This window comes from Canis lupus, chromosome 25, assembly GCF_048164855.1.
Source record: "Canis lupus baileyi chromosome 25, mCanLup2.hap1, whole genome shotgun sequence".
Taxonomy (NCBI): domain Eukaryota; kingdom Metazoa; phylum Chordata; class Mammalia; order Carnivora; family Canidae; genus Canis; species Canis lupus.
Genome location: NC_132862.1, coordinates 14,931,743 through 14,948,769, shown reverse-complemented (window position 1 = coordinate 14,948,769; position 17,027 = coordinate 14,931,743). Strand labels below are relative to the sequence as shown.

The following is a 17,027-nucleotide window of genomic DNA, read 5'->3' as shown; positions in this document are numbered from 1 at the left end:
CATGACAAGGGTTTTATTATTTTTTTATTGCCTTTACTACAACCTAATAGAGGTCTCATTACTAACTCAACAACTTCCCTGACCTCCTAACAAGTTTTTGCATTTACGTCTCTCCCTGAATCCAAGTCATCCTACAGATATTTTCCCCTAGCTCTGATCATGCTAGACTGTCCTTCGTTCATGATACAGAAACAAAATCTCTTCATGACTCCACAGTTCTGAGGGAATTCACTACATACTCTTGTCTATCAGAGGCCTTCCATCATATGGTCTTGACCTGCCTTTGTACATCTGTATTTTCCATTAATTCCTTCTAATACATTATTACTTACTCTCAACCAAAAGCCCAAAACAAAACTCTTCATTTTCTGGGTTCACAAAATCACTGCTTTTAAAATTCCCTCTCCTTTCAGATGAATCACTTATCATACTTTGTCATAAGGACATCTGGATACTTCCACTTGAATATGAACTTACCTTTTTTGGAAATTTAACAACACATTATACCCTTCTCAAGAAACATGCTCTTGCTACTATTTTGCTCCTGGGACTATACGTACACTCTGTAAGTACTGTACAGTTCTTCAATCCATGACCTGGATTATCAATCATTTTTTAATTACCTTGCAATAACTAGCATAAAGATCTGCACTTAATAGATGCTCAAAAAAACATTGGTTCAGTTTAATTGTATTGATCTTCAGTTCCTAATATCAGAAAAAAAAATTAATGGTTTCATCAACTAAGATTTTTTATTTTCCATTATACAGTGAGTTATCTTACAATGGTTCTCAACCCAAATCTGTATTAGGATGAACTAGGGAGTTTTTTCAAGCAATTCATATTTAGACTGTATCCCAAGCCTATTGAAGCAGTATCTAGGGAAGTATCACAGTAAGAAAAGGGCCCCCAAGTGTTTCTCAGGACACTCGAGCTGAGAACCACTGCTGTAAATGGCCCATAGTGTTTCTGGCAATAAGTGAAAAATACATTTTAGTCTTGATTACAGGAAAAGATCAAGGTTTTTTCTATTTCATAGAATGGAGGTGACATTTAAAATCATTCTAGAGGCATACAAAATATTCTTCAACATAAGCAAAGGGAAAACTCTTTTGAACATGAATCGAAAACCTTTTGGGATACAATTGATAAAACTACCTGTAGTCACAAATATGTTAATAAAGGCAACATTTTATCCAGTAACTTAGTGGTTAAAAATAATTACCATGAATGAGGAAAGAGGTAAACCTTCCTATTATTTCTCTTGAAAATACACATTTCTCATGTATGTTATAATATACATAAGCTGTTTTTTTTTTCAGACTAAAATTACAAACAGTGAAATAGTCTGAAGGATGGCATGAGATGATAATAAAAATGACAAAAACAAATAATGTTGTGTTGCTTCAGAGTTGAATTACTAAATATCTTATCTACAGAAGCATACAGCTCTCAAAATGGTATTTAAAACTGCTTCCTTTCTTTAGGAGACTGTTCTTTAGCAAACAGCATCTTTATAAGGAATTATTCTTGAATGTTTTGCATATACTAGAAACAGAGATGTTTTAATTTTAGGGACAGAAACTAAGGACCTATGAAGATGTTAATAGGAACTTGAATCAAAACCATTAGCAGTAAAGAAAGCAGTACCTTAATTTTTTTGGAGAATAAGTGCAATTAAGTTTCCTTTTTCTTATTGCTCAATGTTGAAATAGGATCTAGAATCCTACATATGGAAAATACAGATTGAATATGCATATGATTTGGATGTTTTTGTCTCTGCAACTAGTAAGACAAGAGTGTAACATATATTAGTTCAATGAATGAGAAAAAAATTAAAATGTGGTTTCTATAAAAATTAATTGGAAACTTGGAATAAATGGGCAATCTGTGAGCCAGTTTAACTTTTGCCACTTCATTCACACTACACCATATGATGCTTTTCTAGGTATATATTCTACTGGTTTGATTTTCACCATGTATAATCCAGGGGTATACACAAATATGTTCATGAAGCACTAATCCTAATAATAACTGAAAAAATGTCTCTCAGGGGCAGCCCAGGTGGTTCAGCAGTTTGGTGCCGCCTTCAGCCCAGGGCCTGATCCTGGAGACTTGGGATTGAGTCCCACGTCGGGCTCCCTGTATGGAGCCTGCTTCTCCCTCTGCCTGTATCTCTGTCCCTCTCTCTGTGTCTCTCATGAATAAATAAGTAAAATCTTTAAAAAAAAAATGTCTCTCAGTATTGGAATGAACAAATCTCACAACTTAATGTTAAGGAAAGCTAGACACAAAAGAGTACCTACTATGCAATTCCATTTATATAAAGTTCAAAAACAGTCAACACTAAGGCATTAAAAAAAAAAGTCAGGAAAATGGTTACTTGGTAGGGGGGGCCATAATAAATGGAAGAAGGAAGAAGAAGGATTCTGCAATGCTAGTAAAACCATTTCTTGATGTGGGTGCTGAATATACATGGTATATTTCATTTGTGAAAATTCATTGAGCTGCATATTTATGATTTGTGTACTTTTCTATATTACATTAATATTGACTTAAAAAGCTTATTTTTAAAAAGGACCCTCTTTGCTCCATCTCTTATTATGTTTGGAAAGAACTTCCAAATTCAGAGATTATTTCTTTTCTTTTTTTTTTTTTTAAGATTTATTTATTTATTTATTCAGAGAGAGAGAAAGAAATTGAGAGGCAGAGACACAGGCAGAGGGAGAAGCAGGCTCCATGCAGGGAGCCCGACGTGGGACTCAATCCCGGGTCTCCAGGATCACACCCCGGGCTGCAGGTGTCGCTAAACCGCTGCACCACCAGGGCTGCCCCCAGAGATTATTTCATAGTTTTTTATTTTTTTCTCTTTGTGTTTTATTCTTTCTGTTAATCTGGAAATGTTTTGGTCAATAATATGCGTTTTGATTAACTCTTCAGTAAATTTAAATCTTATACATAATTTCAAATCATATAAAAGGCTCGATTGGTTTTTATCCAATGTATGATTATTCCTATTCTCATTCTAAGTTAAAACTTGGTTGGCCTTAAAAAAAAACAGCTTTCTTTCCTAGCAGATCTCTACGTCAATTACTGCAGAATACTGGGTTCTGATAGTTACAGATTTTAATACTAAATCATGTCTACAGACCAAATTAAAAAGTAACATTTTCAGGTAATTTGAGTTCTTTTTCTATGCTACAGGGGAGCAACTTTTGCCACCCCAAAATGTGTCTCTTTAGCATGTGGATTATTTTAGGCTGATTCTTTTCTTTTTCTTTTTTCTTTTCTTTTTTTTTTTTTTTTCCTGATGCTTTTCATTATCACAGAACACACCACCTGCAATGTGTGCAAAGAAGAAATGAGGGGTAGAAGGAGAGGTCAAAATGGGAAAAAGGCTGGATGGGCAATTTCACTTCTTCTCTTTCATCTTGTCCTTCTCATTCATAGCCAGGATCATCATTAGTTTTCTGAAGAGGGTAATGAAATCTAAGAAGACGTCAATGCAGTGCCAGATACAATCCTTATCTACATTTTCAGCCTTTTCAATAATGAGTTGAGTACCAAAAAGGACAAAGCCACACATGACCACCAGCCCCACATACGGGTTTGCCTGGGAAAGCCAAATGGATCCAAAGAAAAGGTTCCCCAGGGAAGATAAGAGCATCAGACTCATGGCTGACATCAAGACACCTCCCAGAAAGAGGTAGCTCTGGCACCTGGCATAGAGGGCAATCAGGGTGAAGCAGGTAAAGATCACTGCTGTGCCCATGAAGGTGGTGGGAAGAATGCTGGGGTTGATGACAATGCACAGCTCCAGAGCAGGGCTCAGGCCAACTCCTGTAAGGAAAGCAAATCCAGCAAGAAGTCCCAGTCTTCTTGCTCAGTTTCATGGCTATGAGGTGTTGCCATTAGGCAAATCATCAACCCCAGGGAGCCCAAGGCAGAGAACAAGCCAGCCTGAAGGAAATGAGTGACCACATGGACACAGACCCCTGCAGCCACCACAAACATACAGAGGGCAAAACTGGCATAGACCTTCTTCAGGTGCTGCTGTGTCGAGGGGGTTATGTGGGAAAATTTTAAGAGTGCATCAAAGTTGATCTTCCGATCAAATATGTTCATGATGCCAGAGACACAGCCTCCGCTTGGCCTCTTAGAAACCTACATAGTTCTACCACCGGATGCGCTTCTAGGCAGATTATTTTCAAGGAACAGAATTCTCAGGAAGAACCTCTGACCTTCCACCTAATTGCCTAAGAGGATTTAGATAGAGGACCTGCTCTAGGAAGGGAATTGTCACCACAGATTATTATATTATAATACGAACTAGGTATCGTAAAGGGAGGGAGGAACTTTTAGCAAAGTCTGTTTGTTAAAATTCATCCTGTGTCTCAATGGTTTCTGTCGGGCCAGCAAACATGTCTTACCACACATTTATTCTTTTCCTATTCCTGTGAATTAGTCTTTTTCCCTTTGAAGTCCCAGACCTCTACCCACTTACTTCTCCTTAGCTCTGAATGGCATATAAGCCTCAATTGCCTGGCTGCCTATGGATCTCATAGTCTTATGGAGCTCCCCCATGTATGTAGTTACATTTATTTTTCTCTTGTGAAGGACGCCTGTGTGGCTCAGTGGTCAAGCATCTGTCTTCATCTCAAGGTGTGGTCCCAGGGTCCCAGGACTGAGTCCCACACCAGGCTTCCCTAGAGGAGGCTGCTTCTCCCTCTGCCTGTGTCTCTGTCTCTCTCTCTCTGTGCCTCTCATCAATAAATAAATAAAATCTTTTAAAAATAAAATAATTTTCTCTCAGGAGTCTGTCTCATGTCAATTTAATTCTTAGACCAGCCAAAAGAATCTTTAAGAGTAGAGGAAATTTTTCCTTCCCAACAATACCAAAATGTTAATCCTAATTCACCAATGATGGCACTGGAGGTACAAAATTATTTATATTTTTTATAATTTATATTTATATTTATATTTAATTAATTTATATTTAATTAACTTTATAAAAGTTAATTCTATACTAATGAATTCACACCAGTGACAATAATGGCATGATTTCATTTATTCCTTAGAGATGCTGGAGTTGGAAACTGACTGTATATGGTAGCTGAGGGCAAAGGAAGGGTCAATATAATTATGATCTTTTCAAGTCTGTAAACCTGGGATTATAGTAATGCCTGGAGATAATACTCAAGGGTTCTAAATCCAGTAGAGTCAAACCTGGGATTATGGTAATGCCTGGAGATAATATTCAAGAGGTTTAAATCCAGTAGAGTCAAAGTAAATGTAAAAATACAAAAACATATGTCTACTCATCCAGTGTACACGGTGAGTCTACTCTAAACCTATTGTATACTCTTCACTCTTGAGTCTCTTGTGTGCTTCCTACTACCCCAGTTTCCAAGGACATTCCCCAGGGCTTTCCAGGCCACCCTGTAATCCAACAATGAAAGGCTGACCCTAGCAAAGAAAAGGGTTTCTGGGACCTACTTCTATTATAAGCCCTCATCTATTTTGTGTGTGGATAAACATTTTGAATATCTCCTCTGGTAATCTCATGATGGAATAAAACCTATGAGAGGAAAGGTAGATGAATGATGAAATTAATGATTAATTCAAGTAGGACATAAATAGGTTTGGTCTCTTCTTTGTAAAATAAAGAGTTAAGTCTAAGAGCCCTAGGGACTCTAATATTACCTTATATTATAAAAACTAGAAATTAACTTACATTCCAAATTTGACTTTACTTTCTAATAGAGGCAAATAAAATGGTAAGGTGATCATAAGTCAAAATTTACACTGTAAAGTGTATTTGTTGATTTGAATTTGATAATTGTGCTGTTTAGTCAGTGAAAATCATCAGTACTTGAGCATTGAATAAAGCAGAAAAAATAATTAATCTGTGTGATGAGAAGATCATAGATATGTGAATATAAAATCTAAGATGTCAGGAAATGGTAAAAAAGAGAGAAAATGACAGATGAATTAATTATTCACTGAAGTTTTACTATAGAAATATCATCACCAATATTCAAGACAATTTCATAATTTCAAGTACAGAGTGGAAATGAAAGGATAAATAACTAACATTGATGGAGGACTGTGTGTTCACCAGAAAGACAACAGAGTTATTTCAAATACCCTCTTCCATAATATTGAAATAACATACTAAGAAGCTAATACATTCAACTACATTATAATACTATAACTTCCATTGTAAGAAATAATAAGACAAAACAAAGTCCTTGACCTCAGAGAGTTTACAATTTAAGATGATAGACAAGGCAGAAACAAAATTTCAGCATAAGTCATAATATTCTAGACAGGGTAATAAGCATTCCTAAACGGCAAACACAAAAAACAGAGGGATTAAATGAGTTTAGAGGTATAGGGAAAGCTTTCAGACAATTGATAGCATTTAGACTGAACCTGAACAGGGACGCCTAGTAGCTTAGTGGTTGAGCATCTGCCTTTGGCCCATGGTGTGATCCTGGGGTCCTAGGATCGAGTCCCTCATCTGGCTCCCGGAGAAGCCTGACTATGTCTCTGCCTCTCTCTGTGTCTTTCATGAATAAATAAAATCTTAAAAAAAATAATAAATTGGGCCTGAACAGAAAGCCAACAGGCAAAAATTAACACAGAAGTGGAAGGATATACAAAATGTATTAAAGAACACTAAAATATATTTGTGTAAAGATTAGAGATGTGTATTTTCACTAACCTGGCAAACTGTTTAGCACATCAGAAATGCTCAGTAACAGTTTCTTCCAGAATTAATGAAGTTTCTATTAGAACATAAATAGAGACATAGAGACATACAAAAATAAAATTTTGATTCCCACATTAGGTATCAATATATATAAATAATTAAATGAGACTTTAATGAAGGTTAAGAATTGTATACTGAAGGGAAAGGGGACAAGAGAGGACAAAACCCATTCCACAAACTATCTAAATTTGTTGGAGGTGGGGAGTAAAAGTAGCATGTCAGTAATTAACATGTGGATTATGAAATTCCATTTATCAACATTTTTGAAAAGTCTCAAAGAAGGGACACCTGGATGGCTCAGTGGTTGAGCATCTGCCTTTTGGCTCAGGGTGTGATCCCGGATTCCCGGGATCAAGTCCCACATCAGGCTCCTTGCATGGAGCCTGCTTCTCCTCCCTCTGCCTGTGTCTCTGCCTCTCTTTCTGTGTCTTTCATGAATAAATAAATAAAATATTTTTTAAAAAGTCTCAAAGAAGTGGTGGTTACGGGAACAAGAAAACAGGCTGAATCTTGTCTATTGAATACACATTTAGGACCTTCAGGTTACTGCAAGCAAGAAGAGGGCTAAATCTTTCTTTTAGGGAAAGATTAATTAGAATAAGTGAGGAAATTTAAAATAAATAAGACAAATATTAAAGGTTTATACATGCTCCTCCTAAATGAGTTCTAAATGTTTTAGACTACTTACAAGTAAGTTCTTGAGTGAAGCACTGGATCAAGAATCACTGTTATTTCACACCATGATGATGCATAATTGCAGAAATAAAACACCAAGTGTGTTTATCAAATATCTTCAAAGGTATTTATCTGGCATTTCACAGATAAATGAAGATTGCACTTTCTTGTAGTAAGTGTCACCATTTAAAATGACTCCATGAGATACAATGCCAAGTGCTAATAATGAAACTTTTAGTCTCCTTTCTCATCCGACTTCAACAGTCAAATTTTATGATTGGCAGTTCACTAGTTCAGCCTTTTCATCAAATCATCTTCCGGGAGACAGAGATCTACTCGGTGGCCCATTTACAATCAGACCCACATTAAAGCCACATGGTTTTAATGCAGAGCTGTTCTGTTAATGCTCCCTGAATTTTAAATTAAGCTACAAAGTCAGCTGAAGCTACTTCAAGCAATTGAAGCTTTTCAAAGATACCACCACTGATTGCTTTGTAACCCAGACAAGTCAGTTTCTCAGCACTTCAGCTTTTCAATTGTTAAAATGAGGTTTAAATAGTCTTTCTTCACATCCCTTGACGAAATGGTGGGAATTATGGAGATGATTTTAGTAAAGTGGTTTAACTTGTTGAAAATTGGTACATTTACACTGATTATTCATACCAAGGTCAAGCAATGTCTCTGCACTCTCAGACCACTGCCAATGTGTTTAAAAAAAAAAAAAAAAGACAAATAACTGTATTTCCTCTGTTCCAAATTAGCTCAGGATACCCATTTTAATGTCAACTGGTTACTTGCTCAACAGCATTGCCAAAGTTTTGTATGCTTCACAGATGCACAAGATGTTTGTTACAGAATTAATTTCAAGTTGATGAACTGAGTTGAACATACCATTAGATTTCTGACCCAAGATCACACCACTTCCTGAAGTTCCTAATCTATGAATGTAATTATAACCTCAATTATCTGAAGTGCCCTAGCTAGTAAAACAAAATGTGATTGTAAGCAAGTAAACACTGTCAAGCATTGCTTACTTAAATTTTTGACTGAAATATTCTCTCTAATCGAAAGATCAGACTACTTTATTGGTTTACCATGTTCAAATTGATACAAAAGGGCAGCCTGGGGTGGCTCGGTGGTTTAGCACCTTCGGCCCAGGGCATGATCCTGGAGACCCCGGATCGAATCCCATGTCAGTCTCTGCATGGAGCCTGCTTCTCCCTCTGCCTGTGTCTCTGCTTCTCTCTCTCTCTCTCTCCTCTCTCTCTGTGTTTCTAATGAATAAATAAAAAAATAAAAAAATTGATACACAAAATAATATAGATATCTGACCAGTTTTTCCCCACTTTATAAGGGGACACCTCTAAATTTCTATGAAATACAGACAAAACGGATTTAAAATTAAAACAAATAATTGATAAAGTTACTTATGATATATATTTTGTATAGATTTATTAAGCTCCACATGATGCTATCCAGTACAGCAGTTGCCAAAGAGATGTTGCAATAGGGCATTTGAAATAGAGCTACCCTGAATGCAGTATGTTGCAAGCATAGTGTACACACCAGATTTCAAAGATTTAGTATAAAAAATGTAAAATGTCTCATTAATAACTCTATATTGGTTCCATATTAAAATAATATTTTGCATATATAGAAATATATTATTACATCAGTTACATTGGTTTATTTTTAGTTTTTAATGTTGCTACTAGAAAACTTTTAATTATATATGTGATTTGTATTATATTTATACTAGACAATGCTGGTATAGCTGTCAAAAAAAAAGTGGGAGGAATCCACCGAGTAAATCAACTTTTCTAAATAGAGGAAACAAAAATTCTCAATCTAGACAGAGAATTTAAAAATTGATACATGTACAAGATTTATGACAGGTACTAAAGATGACAGGAAGACAAAGAATAGGAAACAGCTGCTGATAATGACATCATATCATGAAATATAATGAACATCAAATCATATTCACTGTGATTTAAGGAAAGAATATCTACATTGGGAAATCATGTCTAATAAACAAAAATACATGTAAAAGTATAATAACTGTATATTATTATAAGCACATGTGACCACAAGCTGGATACCAACTTGTGTAACAATCCACATAGTGACTAATATTATTGCATTATAGAATTAATATCTGATTTTATGGCATTTATGCATCATTGTAATTAGAGATCAGTGTGCCTTTTCAGTTTCATAAACTATATTATTTAGTAAAACGTCTATCAAAAATTATTTAATCATGATTTTAATTTTGCTTTTTATATGTCTTTCTCTAACATGATTATGCTACCACTGAAAAGGCTAATTAGTGCACACAGATTATATAAAACTGAAATTTCTTACATTAAAATATGGGCCTATATCCTAGATTAAGAAGCATTGTACCCCAACATTAAAAAATTATTAAATCAGTTATAAAATTACAATGCATTCCCTCAATTATTCTGCTAATCATTTAATCCATCTCCGAGGAATATTTAAAGTTCCCCCTAACAATCCTTCCCCTCCCATCTTCATCCTCTTTTATTGTCAGATAGTCTTGAACTTCCCAGATCTGCTTTTGAACATGCTGTCACTGATGGTATATTGAAGTGAAATTCAAAAATAAATCAACATAGGATGTACCATCACCAATCTTCTCCCCAAATAGGTAAAGATTTAATGACAAGACTTTATAAAATCTCAGTATCTAAATATTTTCTTTCCATCTAAGTTCATATTCTCAAAGATAAATCATTGTATATTGAAAAAAAAAATTCCCCAATCTAATGGCTCAAACCTTCACTTCTTTTTTCCGGTTTAGCCTTCACTTCTTGTAACTACATTTCATAATTCCCCCATTTTTTATTTCTTTCTCTCTCTTGCTCTTATTCTCACTCTACCTCTTATTTTCATAATCTAAGACAGCTCTTTTCTACAATTCACTGGCTCTTTAAATAGCTATCAGGATTCTCTCAAAATCTTTAACATTCATTTCTCTCTACCTAACTTTCTGTTACGTAAGACTTGCTACCTGGAAATGTGTCCTCCACGTCTCTAGGTAATAGAAAATGTTATGTAATGACATACTTATGTTAAAAGGTTTCCTAAATAGTCCTTGCATTCTTCTTAATTACATTATCAGCTACCAAAGACTCATAGAGTAAGACCAATGTCCAAATAATACCAATGTCCAAGGGAAGCCTTTTATTTAACTGCCAGAATTTAAAATTATGTTATGGAAATATAGTATATTAGTCATGAGTGAATTGTTGGAAGTATAGTGCTAGAGTTCAAGTCCTGGCTCCACCATTTATTAGCTGTGTGACCTTAGGTACCTTACTTTGTTGCCTTGATTTCTCTATCTCTAAAATGGTATTAATATAGTACCTATCTCTTATCGTGAAAATTACAAAACAAAAAACATGAAAAATTCCAAGATAATTCTGACCTCCAAAACTATTCAAAATTTTTGTGGCTCAGATGTAGACTGGAGACACAAGGAGAGTGATAAAATCTTACTTTTCAAAACAGCGCAATAAAATACCTACAATGTCTGCAAATTTATCATTAAAGGTCATAGATGCAAATGAAATCTGAATTTATACCATTCATTTCATACTATTCAAATCAAAACCATTTCCTTAATTTCCCAAACTTACTAGGGAAAGGCTAGTAATTCTGCTCATTCTCAATTAAAATTTAAAACAGGGAAGGTGATATAAAGCACAAAGTCCTATTTTACTCAGATTGTTACTATTTCTTTTTCTATTATTTCTTTTTTTTTTTTTTTTTTTTTTTTTTTTTTATTTATGATAGTCACAGAGAGAGGGAGAGAAAGAGAGACAGGCAGAGGGAGAAGCAGGCTCCATGCACCGGGAGCCCGATGCGGGACTCGATCCCGGGTCTCCAGGATCGCGCCCTGGGCCAAAGGCAGGCGCCAAACCGCTGCGCCACCCAGGGATCCCTTTTTCTATTATTTCTGAGGTGCAAAACTCCTTTTCTCAGTGCATAAAATTTAATGAAACAGTGGACTATGTCCTATAGGATTGCTTTCTTCTATGAGAAAATATAATGTTTTCTACTGAGATTTCTCCAGAATGCATATAGAATTCTTATAAAGGAACTCTATTTAATTAATTAATTAATTAATGTTACAGAAATATAAATATCTGTGGTGGAACACGGATTGTCTTTCAGAGTAACTTCCAAGAGGGTTAAGATGCTTTAGCACAGTCATGCTTGGGGTATCATACGAAGATAGAACTCAATTATTTGGTAGAGCTGAAGTGTAAGATAGTATCCTCATTCCTCTCTCCATCCTCCCTTATCATCCATGAAAAGGAGAAAATACTAATTGGGCCAAATTCCAAGGCACAAATTGAACTCTGTGTGCAAACGAATACAGGTCAAATGTCACATACATACTTCTGTGTGGCTCTCCAATTAGTCATTTTCCTACCTAGGTAGCAGAAGGGATGTCCCCCTCAGGACAGTCCAAACATCTCAGAGAAACTTGTTCCTATATTAAGAAGAGTGCTCAGGTATTCAGAAACCCTAACGCTTTGGGCTAGGCTTCTGACCTATATAAAATGCACTGAAAAAGGCCTTGCTCAGATCTTGAGCTTCAACCTTACACTTCAACTCCATTTTTTCAGAAAATTTTGGAGTACAGGGCATTAGCCAAGCAAAATTAAGTGTGCTTTACTTTTCCTCTTGTCACACATGCTCCCCTGGCATCTGTACATTCTGTCTCTTTAAGAATGACCTGCAGAGGCAGCTATATAGGGCAAGATGAGATGTGAGCATTTCTGGGTCCCTTGGCTTAACACCATTTGAAAACACCTCAAAGCAGTGGAAATAGTGGAAAACTAAAGAAAAATTAGTGAGTCCACTCTCTTTTAGTATTTAACATCACTGTGACATGCAGAGGGAAACCATGATTTTGGAGCTCTGAATATTTATTTGTATTGGCAACCACCAGATATAGTTCCAGAGTGGAGAGTTTCGCTTTTTTTTGTTTGTTTGTTTGTGAGGTATGTGTCTTTTTTTAGGGGGGACAGATACTCAGGTACCCATTCAGGCTCCCATGAGTGACATGGGATAAAAAGTAAGAGGAATCTTCAGAGATGATGAGACATAGACATTTCAGAATCACTACTATGAATATATACTACAAGACATCTGTAAGGTATACAATGAAAAATCATCAAGTCCTAGTTGAAAATCTGTACTATATTATAGAAATGAGGAAGACCACTATTTTATTCTCTGAGTTGAAAAATTACACTAATTCATGTAAGAGCTTTCAGTAACATTTGGAAAAATAGACAAAATCTGCAATCTTAAGATTAAAGTTAAAAAATGTGCTCATTTCAGTATACTTCTTCAAGCATAGTAAGTTTCAAAAGCAAGAATAAAAGAAAAGACATTGTCTTACCTCCCATCTCGATCCCAGTCATACACCTCTACTTTGATTGTTCTGTCCAGAGGGAAAACATACCCATAAAGTTACTTAGTAAGATTAAAAAACATCATTGATAATTAAAAAATAAGTCATAGATTTTCTTAGGTGAAATATATGCTTATAGTTTTTACAAAATAGTTTAATGTTGACTGTTGATTTTATTACTATATTTTGATTTATATCTTAAAATATCTTTTCAAATCTTATTGAAATCCTGCAGGATTTCTCAGTCTTAGTTAGCATGGATCCCCATCACATGGAGGGCTTCTCAAAACGTGAATTGTTGGACTTCATGCCCAGAGTTCCTGATTCAGTAGGCTTAGGTTGGGGCCTAAGAATTTGAATTTCTACAACAGGTACTGCTAATCATGAACCACATTACAAGAACCACTTTGTTAAAGAAACAATTCAGTTAAATAAAGTTATGATCTCTTTAAATGAATAAAATGACAGCCAACTTAAGTTTTAAAGTAAATTTAATGACATGCTAATCAACAGTTGCTTCTATGATATTAGTTAATAATTCTATTAGTTAATAGAATAAATTTGCATTTTTCTAATATTCAGGTAACATGATAAATAAAATAATAAAGAGATCGGATTTTTACTTTCAATTTATTTTCTTTTCTTTCAGGGTGTCTCTTGTATATTTACTTATTCCACCCTAGAAAGATAATACCAAATGCAAGCATTGAGGCAATTAAAATTCTAGAGTAATTTTTGAATAATATATTAAAAGAAACTAATATTTAATCTATTTTTAGCATTTTGCATATTTTAGTCTTGGAAAATCAATCAGTTCACCAAACTTTAGTCAAATTTTCCCTCTTCCCCAAATCATCATGGATTAAGAAAAAAGTTATTCAAAAAAATTCTGAATAAATCATCTATGCCAAGCTAAATACACATTCACATAGGTAAAGAAGACACCTTAATTTTTTAAAAGTTTAGATTCTTAGATACAAATTCTACAGTAAATATCCAAAATTCTCCAAAAAGTTGTCATTTATTTTACCTGTCATAATCACCATTACATAATGCTCTGACCGAGATCTTGAATGCTTGCCATACAGGATTTAGAGTATTTTTGACAACTTCTGTTTTATGACAAATTGTAAAACTGTAAAAACAAACAAAAAAGGGTATTCAGTTATTTTCATAATTCGATTATGATATATTGCTTTAGTAGTTATTTTTCTCTTTCCGTTTGTGTAGAACGAATGTTGTGAGTCTCCCTGTGGCTGGTATGTGACTTAGTAAAAATAGACTTGTGGTTTTAAAACTTTAAAGATAAGCTCACTACAATATAAACCAATGAGATTTTGCAATAAGTTTATGAAAAATAATCTTTTGCAGATTCAATAAATTCTAAAGCTGCTTTATAAATGATCTCTATAAAAATTGTGATGACATATTACAATAGTGAAAAATATCTCTGGCTAAGAGGTCATTGGCATCCTCAACAAAATTACCTTGTCGTAGAGTTGGGGACAAAAATTTGGTTGGGATGGATTTAAGACAGAGAAGAGAAACAGAGACAAAGTGTGTAAAGAATAAATTTGAGGAATTTAGCTATAAAGAGAAAGTGCAGATAGCTTCAGGGGTAGATTAATCCATAGAAAGATTTGTGGTTTTGTTTCAAATTCTTCACTCCAATATTGAAGGAAAAATAGCAAGACTATTTTCTAGAAAAGATACAACAGATAGGAAACAATTTATGACACATAAGAGAAAGAGAAGAAAGGCTGAGGCAATGTCCTTAAGTAGAGGAAAGTGCTTGAGATCCAGGGCATCAATGAAGGAGTCAACCTTGGGAACCTTCAAGAAGGCAGAGTATATGGGAGATGCTATGATGGGATCATGAGAAAGTTCTCCAATTGCTTCGATTTTTTTTTCTTTGATTTTCTTATGAAATGAAAAGCATGATCCTCAGTAAAGGAAGTGGGCAGAAGTGGTGAAGTGTCTCAGAGAGGGGAAAAGCTGATGGATTAAGCAAAAAGTAAGATTCCTGGAGAGGCCCAAGGGCTCCATTTAAGATAAACATCATGAATTTATAGTGAGAAACTCAGTTTATGGTTCCTAAACTGTTGGCTCTATAGATCTAAAGAATACACAATGAGAAAAAATCCATGTAGTGGTAAAGTTGGTTCTCTGATTCAAATTTCAGTATTGTTTCTACCAAACCATTAAATCTCCATACATGGATCAGCTCCTGAAAATGTTCTGGCCTAATGTAAATACATGTGGCAGTTCACGAGCTACAAAATGATTTTGGTCAGAATGATATGCAAACCCAGTCCTCACTAAGACCTTAGTAATGTTTTCCAAACACTGGGACACCTGTAACAATCATGAACATGAGGATATTACATAAGGACCATAATGACCATACCGTACCTAACATCCACAAGAAAATACTCTCATTTTGAAAAGACTCCGAGTCCATTTTCCTCCTCTCAAGCAAGAAGAGTCTATTTCTATTAAGAGATCAAACAGAAAGATAAAAAAGATCCACTATTCATTAAAGATTTATGCCATGAGTGCCATCCTCTTCCCTGGTAGTATCCTTGTCCAATTACAACAAACTCTTGCTGCTAAATGGACAGAGCTCAAGAGAATGTATCTGTGGGCAAAAGCTCTCAGAGTTGACTCGTCCAAACAATTTAGGGGCAAAAGGCATGAAAAGAAAGATTGAGAACAGACTGAGCAGACTCAGAAAGGGTTATCATATAGTATCTAAAACAGAAGAAAAATAAATAAATAAATAAATAATAAATAAATAAAACAGAAGAAAAACAATGGAAATAAAAGAGGAGCAGAAAGGGAACAAACAGAAGGAGTCAAATGAGAAAAGATAGTACACAAAAATATTTTTAAAAAATTCATAGGGACAAAACTATATATATAGTTGACCTTTGAACAATGCAGGGGTTAGGGGCATGGGTCTACCACACAGTCAAAAATCTGCATTTAAGTTTTCACTCTCCCCAAACTGGACTACTAGTAGCTGACTGTGACCAGAAGCCTTACTGGTAACACGAACAGTCAATTAACACATATTTTGTATGTTATATGTATTATATACTGTATTCTTGCAATAAAGTAAGCTAGAGAAAAGAAAATGTTATTTTAAACAATCTTAAAAAAAAATCGAGGTGTAAGTGGACCTGTGGAGTTTAAACCCATTTTGTACAAGGTCAACAGTACTTTTTTTTTTTTTAAAGACTTTATTTATTCATTCATGAGACAGAGAGAGAGACAGAGAGAGAGGGAGAGAGAGAGAAGCAGGCTCCCCTCAGGGAGTAGATAATAGAACAATCAACTGACCATCTTCAAATGAACATGTTCAACAAAAAAAATCTATTGACTTTTTGGCCCTTTTATTCATGATTAAATCAAAACTTCTATTATATTCTTCATATCACCAGCCATAATAATTAAATACTTTTTTTTTTTAATTAAATACTTTAACACTTGAAACATTTGCTCTTAAGTGACTCACCTTGGCAAGTTATTTATTTATTGCTGCATAAATATAACTGCATATATATTATAAATAGTATTATAAGAAAAATATTTTTATTAAATAGCCTCATTAAAATAGTTTAAATGAAACCATTTGCCAAAAAACAGGTATTTCAAGGGAAAATGATTACCTAATTATAAATACAGTTTAAGTTGCTAAATAAATGTGACAACAAGAAAATAAATGTATAATCATGTATTGTTAAAGATTTTTAGTAATGCTCCTAGGAAAAATTAAGTTTTTTCTCTATCTTATAAAACAAGCTTCAAACAAGGCAACAGACAATTTTTGAAACAGCTTCATATTCAAATAAATATTAGCAACAAAACTAAAATCTTTGCAGCTAAAAACAGAGACACATAAAAAGTAAGGAGTAAAAGCACTTTTACTCATTCAAAACTCATGAAAACAAAACATAAATATACATAAATACACTCATATATATGCTTTAAAATATATATTTGGATATAGATGGTGACCTAGTTTTCTGTGTGTACATATAAGTGGAAAGTTTTCTGAAATGAGACTCACGAAATTTTAGCAACAGTTGTTTTTAAATGCCTTGCAATTTTTTTTATTAA

At 34.4% G+C, this 17,027-nt stretch overlaps 1 protein-coding gene and 1 pseudogene across 4 annotated transcripts in view; both read right to left on the bottom strand.

The window, feature by feature from the left end:
- The window catches only part of CPNE8 (copine 8), a 316,677-nt gene that overhangs the window by 178,839 nt on the left and 120,811 nt on the right, over nucleotides 1-17,027 (bottom strand). For all 4 annotated transcript variants that reach the window (XM_072798389.1, XM_072798390.1, XM_072798388.1 and 1 more), the window contains 2 exons: nucleotides 13,936-14,040; nucleotides 12,894-12,935 (listed from right to left, as the gene is read on the bottom strand). In XM_072798389.1, coding sequence (XP_072654490.1) covers nucleotides 12,894-12,935; nucleotides 13,936-14,040 — 147 coding nt within the window. The remainder of the gene's footprint in view (nucleotides 1-12,893; nucleotides 12,936-13,935; nucleotides 14,041-17,027) is intronic.
- LOC140617278 (bax inhibitor 1 pseudogene) lies at nucleotides 3,276-4,690 on the bottom strand (annotated as a pseudogene).